At 29.7% G+C, this 7,890-nt stretch overlaps 1 protein-coding gene across 1 annotated transcript; it reads right to left on the bottom strand.

Annotated features, from left to right (window-relative positions):
- Positions 1-6,101: 6,101 nt before the first annotated feature.
- Positions 6,102-6,833, bottom strand: LOC139855135 (enoyl-CoA delta isomerase 2, peroxisomal-like). Its single transcript, XM_071844380.1, has one exon. It carries the CDS (start codon positions 6,831-6,833, stop codon positions 6,102-6,104), a length of 732 nt encoding a protein of 243 aa, XP_071700481.1.
- Positions 6,834-7,890: the final 1,057 nt, after the last annotated feature.

The raw sequence follows: 7,890 nt of genomic DNA, 5'->3' as shown, positions 1-7,890 counted from the left end.
TACTACGTATAACATTAGGCAGTTTATATTGTTTACTAAATAATCTGGATTTAACAAAGTTCTGTTTAATTCCATATACCCAAAACTACATCGAATTTGTGAAATTTGTGAGATTAGATGTTCATAATTGAATGAAATCAGTATATATATTTTGCACCACCATCGTTACCATCTCTCCAGTCGACCCTCACAATTACTGTCGGACCGGTCACCATTACCGTCAAACCGGTTGTCACACCCCCCAAAATGGACCAGGGGTAATTGTGACTAATCATATCATAACATAGTTGTATAAACGAGAACGACTCTATATGAGACTTTTTAAATAAAACCTTTGTTAATAAAACAGCGGAAGCAGTAATACATGTTTACATTATTATTAAAACGTAAAATAAATGTTTATGAACTAAAATATAATATGCGATGTGGACTCCATGCAAGCATCAAATCTATCATCACAAAGTTGCAAACAGATAGCTCAATCATCACCTGAGACAAAACATGCTTAAAGTGTCAACCAAAAAGGTTGAGTGAAATTCACAGGTTTATAAATAATATCCAAAGTTTTAGACCACAAGATTTAGTTTAAAGTTGATTGATATAGAAATATCAATCTAAAAGTGTTGCTGCATTTTGTAATATCGCTACTAAACAAGTTTACCCTATGACACCTTGTACTGTCAGTGTCGTGGAATCATTACTATGTAACCAAAGACCAACGGTCGAATGGTTAGAGACGTTACTCTCAATAGGCCTACTCACAATAATTAAGTTTGCATTTAAACGTAGCAATTAACGATATTACGGTAGGGATTTAGCATGAATCAAAGAATCAAAGCATGACATCATAGTTAACAATTTAGTACTTGTGTCTAAGCGTAAAACAGTTATAAAGCAAGCATGTGTCTCACCCTAAAAGTTGTAAAACAGTTATGAAACAATAAAAAGTGGGGCTATGAAGTTCACCTTAGTAGCATAAAAGAGTATTCCACGAAAGAATTGAACGGAAGGACGTGACCGAGATCTCAACCTAGAGATAGAACGTATGATCAGACATTGCCTAACAGACAATAGTATATAGTACTATATTGATAGTGATGGTTCACTAAAGAATTTCCATTTTCGGAAGGTTACTATTTATGGAAAGTTTCCACTTATAGTAATTTTCCAATTTTAAAAAGTTCGGGTTAATCTTTAGCAAGACGTTGGACAACTTTACTCAAACTTCGTTTCTATCAAATAAGTCAGGAATAACCAGATGTAACCGGGGGCCCAGGACTCTTGACCAGAATCTAAGTCATGGCATTCGAGATCCACAAGCTTACCCATAAATAGCAACCTAGACATCATTCACTTACGACCGTGAGTAGCGATGAAGTTCACATGAATTGTACATTATTTTTGATTAACCTTCACTTTAGGTTTATATGTTAATATATATGTTATATTATATTTATTAATGTATTAACAATTTGATTATCTTATATTATATACTATAAGTTATTATTATTATTAAATTAGTATAGTTATAAAATAAGTGTTTATTAATAATGTATTGTTATTAACTTACATTATCAGCATTATACTTTATTATATAGTATACTTAGCTATTAACCTTAAGTTATAATAATAATATTAATTTAGTATATGTAATATACTTATGTTAATCGAAAATCATACTAATATATGTTAATTCGAATATTAACTCATTAAATATTATATTTATAATTTTTATAAACTTAGTTAATTATACAATTCAGTAGGATATTTTATAAAAATAATTTTATCAAATTTTTGTATTTATTTCCCACTTTTCTTTATATATATACTCGGTTTATATTAATCAAATTTAATTAGGTAATAAATATTAAATCGACCTAAATAAATAATTTTATATTTTTTACAGGTTCTATATTATGTAAAAATGTTATAAAAATTATTAAATCAAATTTTATATCAAAATATTATTTATTTAATGTTTTCTAATTATTTAACCATTGTAATCGGCCTATAATTAGATAAATAGGAAAAATAATTTAAAATTAATTTTTATATTTTTTTTAAAGTATCTAGTGATGCTACTAATCATATAAAAATTTTATAAAAATATTTAATACATGTTTGTATTTATTTTGTATTTTCTATATTATTTCTCTCGATTTAGAATAATGAAAAAGTAAATTCTTTTTAAATACTAATCCTCCCATTTATTTAAGTTTTAAAATTTTTTCTCGTTTATAAAAGTATAATAATCTCAAAAAAAATTATAATTTTTTTATTACTGTTTAATATTTTATTACGAATTTTATATTGTTTTTATGTTTAAATACTACATAATTTGTATTTAATTATAAATAATATTCCATAAATTATCAAAATTATTTTTATACATCCTAATACTTATAATACTAATTATAACATGTAAAAATAATTTATATATATTAAATTCGAATTTTTAAAGAATATACAAAAAAATAAAAGCAATTCGATAAAAAATATAGAAAATACCTCAAGTACTTTCTCAAGTTTGTGAGAGAGTTTTTTCAAAGATTTGATACAAGTTTTTATGAAATGGAAGCGGGTATTTATAGGAAAAAAATGGTTGGTGAAAAGAAAAAATATAAATAAAATAAAGGTGCCAATTTTGACAAAAAATAAAAACATGTTAAAAATATTTTTAATAAGTTTTTGTTTTTGAAAATATTTAATCAAAATTCATGGGCTCATTATTTAATTTATAAAAAAAATCTCTTTTTTTTATAAGCTAAAAATATATATATAATGATTAAAATAACTTATCATTTAATTAATAATTATGTTTCATATAGTTTTAAATATAATACGCATTAATATTAATATTAACTAAAGTTATTTTATATAATTAGTGTAAACTTTAGTTAACAAAAAGTGTCGACTAAAACTAAATATTTGATCAATGTCAAATTTAATTATATATTACGTATGGATAACAACCCTATAGTCAAATTAGTCAATTCAGATATGGAAATATGAGGGTTGTTATACTGGTCACAGGCATCACCACCGTAACCTTTCAAACGTTCATGCTTTCTTGTTGTTTTCATCTTCTTTCTTATTGAATTCGAGATTTTTATAGGGTTTTATTTTTGTATTTGATATTGCTAAAGAATTGGTAGTTATTTGATGAAGAATCTCATACGACGCATTTAATTTTAATGAATCGATTTTCATTGTGAAATCACGTGCAGTAAAAATCCCAAATTCCCAAGTGATTGAAAGGGGCAATTTTGGCATAATATAATTGTTTAAATAGGTAACTAATGGATAATAAAAAGGAGTACATGTGTCAACTTCGTATTGAGTAGGTTGATTAAGTAGTCTAAAATGGTAGTCTAAAAAATTATTTTCCTTTAATGAAGTGCTGTGATTAGAGGAAGATAGTAGTGGGTATATAGTTATAAATTTTGAGAGAAATTTGGAGGTAAAAACGGGAGGGAAATTGGGAATGAATTTTTTTGAGATTTTTAGTGTAAAAGAAGAGTTATAGTCTTATAGAGACTGGTTCCGTGTATTTGCATGTAGACCGGTCTTTATAGAGAATTATAGTTAAACCGGTTGTTTTGTAGACTATATATAGACGTGTTAGTATTTTCTTTGTAGACGTGTTAAAACTTGCTATGTAGACGTGTTGATACATAATTTTTGGAGGTACAAAAATATGTTAAATAGACGTATTAAGAATAATTAAGTAGACGTGTTAACACATAGTTTTTTGACCGGAGCAATTATTAAGACCTGTTAGTTTTAAACAGGTCTAGATGTAGGGGTCTAGATGTGAATAAATGTAGTAGTGTATACATGCTTAAATGAGTAATTACCTCAAGATCAAATCATATGGAACTAAATCATATGATATGGTTTGACAACTTGTAATAATTCTAGATAATGTCTTTATTGATTTATTGAACTCAAATCACTTCAAGTAACGACACTCGAATAAAGACATGATTAACCAAGATAAGACCACATGATATCAATTGTCTAAACATACTTAGAACATGGTCTTATCAAATAACACTATTGATCTAAGTGTACTAATCTATGTGCCTACTTGAATACATACTTAAGTGATTAGAAACACCTAGCTAATTGCATGCTACTTAACAAGCCAAATCATATGTGTTTACATCTTAAAATATTAAGAACATGGTTTTGATCAATACATGCTATTTGTTTTACACTTAAAATGATCAATACATGTTACCTACTTAGTCACTTGAACAACCCAATAAATGTTGGTATAACTGAATAATCTTATGACTAACCCATAGTCATTTTAAGTGTAAAACAAATAGCATTAGTACACTTAGGCTCCGTTTGGATCACGGAATCCAATGGGATTCCGGAGGAATTGTAATTGATTAGTAGACATGATGAGTGTCTAAATTCAATTCCAATTCTGCCAGAATTCCATTGAATTCCTTGAGTCAAACAGAGTCTTAGATCAATAGTGTTATTTGATAAGACCATGTTCTAAGTATGTTTAATTTAGACAATTGATATCACGTGGTCTTATCGTGGCATTTCATGTCTTTATTCAAGTGTCGTTACCTAAAGTGATTTGAGTTCAATAAATCAGTAAAGACATGATCTATAATTGTTACAAGTTGTCAACCATATCATATGATTTAGTTTCATATGGTTTGATCTTATGGTAAGTATTCATTTAAGCATGTATACTTGTAATAATTATGTTAGACATATTAACTAAGCATGTTAGATAAACATTTAGTTACATAGCAGTTAATCAATTAAGTGAAGCTAAACTCTCGACATGACGTATCGTAGAGTGGATTAAAAAGGGTTAGTTAACATCCTCCCAAACTACTAAAATCCTTGTGTTTGTTATATCTTTGACAAAAATTACACATTTTTGTGGATATATTTTAATTAAGTCACATTATATATACTTTAGTTATATTACGTTTTGCTTTTATTAGATAATACTCCCTCCGTCCCAAATTTATTGTCTCCAGACAAAAAACACACAGTTTAAGAAAAAATATGTGTCACATGTACTTTTCTATTTACTTTCCAGTATTACCCCTTACCTTTTGCCTATATTTTTGTCATACATGCATAAAGTAGGGGCACAAAAGACTTTTATCACATTATTCTTTTCCATTTATGGATGTGAACAATTACTTTGGGACATCCTAAAATGAAATAATGGACTATAGATTTGGAACAGAGGGAGTACTAAATATTATATAGTATTTATTGAACATTCAATATATATTCATTAACTCGTTTAATCCATTGGATATGGATGGATAAAAATTAAATGGATACGCATATAGCGTCACTCGATTCATGTACGATTCATTGTCATGTCTACTGAGACGAAGAAAAAAAATGCACGAAGAAAACTAGGTTGAACATTCTAGAAGGTTTTACTTATTTTTTACAATTATGAGACCATTAAAAAACGGATTTAGACTTTTTGAAAAAAAAAAATAATGATCAAAATGATTGGAGTGGGATCACAATTAAAAAATAAGAGCTGGCGGTTAAGAGAGTAACATGGCCTGCACGAAAGTTTCAATTTAAAATCCCAAGTTTAAACCCTATTTTAATTTAATGATGATTATCTTAGGTTTTAGTTTTCAACTAAAAATCGTTCTGGAGGCCAAAAGCGAACTGGAGGCTGCTGACCTTCACTTTGTTAAATATTACTAGCATTAATTTGGATTTTTTACGCAAAAATTATTGGTATTATCTGTTTTAACTATCTGTTTTTACAATGATTAGTCTTTTATGCATTGCTTGATTGTTTTAATTGCTAGCTTAACTCCAATTATGAGTTAAATTTATTTGTATTTATTCTGTGATTGAGTCCTAGTTAGTGTGTCACCTCAAAAGTCCACACAAATTTAACCATATAATTATGTTTGCATTACTATACAACTTCAACATAAACATCGATGTAGACATACCATTGATTAGGACCTATAAAACTTTATTTTAGATAGGCCGAAACTCCTTTTATTCGACTTTTTTTTTGCCCGGCGATTCACACGGTTCTAAACCTCAACCAACCAGATTATCGTGCGATCGAACACTTAAAGCCTAGGTTTTACGACAACCTTGAAACCCAATCCGAGTGTTGTACATAACTCAGGATACAAAGACTTTCGTATTTCAGCATAAACCTCACCATCCCATTTCCTCTTGGCCAATTCTTCCCCCATTCTCATACCACCTTCAACCACACTCTCAAGGCTATCATAAACCTTATCAATTAGTCTCATCTTTACGCCCTCGTCCGCCTTCACCTTTACTCCACGCAACAAAATATCACGTCGGTAATTCGGGTCCCCCGCCTTAGTTTTAATCACCTCAATCCCATACCGAGGCATAGACATCCCTACATCAACCTCACTCATATACAAAACACCTCGATCACGTCGCATTAGCACATAGTCATGGCATAATGCAAGTACCAATCCCCCACCAGCAGCATGACCAGTTACCACCGCAATTGTAGGCATAGGGAGGGATATTAAGTCGGCTACTAAAGCCTTGAACATGGCTAGCCCATGGAGGACTCGATCATGACCATCTTTGGAAGAAGATGCAATAAGCGATGGATTTAGCAAACCATTTGAATAGAATTTTCCCTGCGCAATGGTGATTAAGACAGAGCCTCGAGTGGATTGGGTCTTAGCGGTAGCGAGAGCTGATCGGATAGAGGGGATGAGTTTTGGGTAGAGGTAACGACGTTCATTATCTACGTTGTTATCGTTTGTGAGTGTTAGGATGAAAAGGTTATCACGCTTTTCTAAAGTAGACATTATTATTTGGTAACATTTATAATTTGCTGAAATAACCATGAATATGAGTTTGATTTATATAGAGTTTTTTTTAGAATATAAACATATTCTAATTAATTGGTGTGAATTGTATTAATAATATAAACAATGGCAATATTACCTCCCCTACACAATAGCCCTCACAACTCTTGCACAACAACAACCAAATCAACTTATACATTCATCCCTTTGCCAACTCTTTGACCAACAACCTCATACATACGGTTTTTTGGGTATGTACAAAAAAAAAAAAAAAAAAAAAAAAAGGCACATTACACCTTGAAGTTGACACACCAATCCTCCTTACTTAAAAAAAAAAAAAAAAAAAACCGATTACACAAACATACACCCTTATTTAGGCCACGGATAATGATGACGCATATGTGGAGTGGAAGATGAGTACTTTTTGTGTATTGTCGCTGACATGACTATAACAGGAGAAATGGAAGTTGTAATGAGGGGTTTGTAAGATGACGTTGACGTGACATTAATTTTAACTTTTATATTGTTTATTGTATTATTTTAATTTGAAAAGAACAAGATAAAATTAAACATAAAATACTTAATAAATAAAATTAAAAATGTACATAAAATTAAATAACATTTTCTTTACTTTACAAGACATAATATTTAGTTTGTAAACTATAATATACTTTAGGGGTTAAATTGTAATTTTAATAAAATTCCTAAATATTGTAGTCTTCTTCTTCGTCAGACTCAGGTCTCAAACCCTTTATTTTTCTTTGCAAATCCATCAATAATTTCGTAGCATATATACATCTCAAATTAACTGATTTATTATCCAACTAATGAAGAAGCCCTACATCACCAGCAATAAACCCCTTCCTTGCGTTTGAGATTGATATGCGCCCAACCCAATTTTACCCACAAAAGCCACATTACAGGCGTTTGTGGGGCGTTTGTGATGCCAACAAAGCGTGGTTTGGGCTACAAACGTTGCGTTATCAATGGTCTTATAGTTTTGGTACACACAAACCAAGAAACACACGCAACCTTTTGAACCATCTCCTAGTTTCAC

Source organism: Rutidosis leptorrhynchoides, chromosome 6, assembly GCF_046630445.1.
Source record: "Rutidosis leptorrhynchoides isolate AG116_Rl617_1_P2 chromosome 6, CSIRO_AGI_Rlap_v1, whole genome shotgun sequence".
Lineage (NCBI taxonomy): Eukaryota > Viridiplantae > Streptophyta > Magnoliopsida > Asterales > Asteraceae > Rutidosis > Rutidosis leptorrhynchoides.
The sequence above is the reverse complement of the archived record's forward strand: the minus strand, read 5'-3'. Positions and strand labels throughout refer to the sequence as shown.

Bases quoted from the DNA above. Each gene is read 5' to 3' on its own strand.
- LOC139855135 (XM_071844380.1), bottom strand. From the start codon at position 6,833: ATGTCTACTTTAGAAAAGCGTGATAACCTTTTCATCCTAACACTCACA.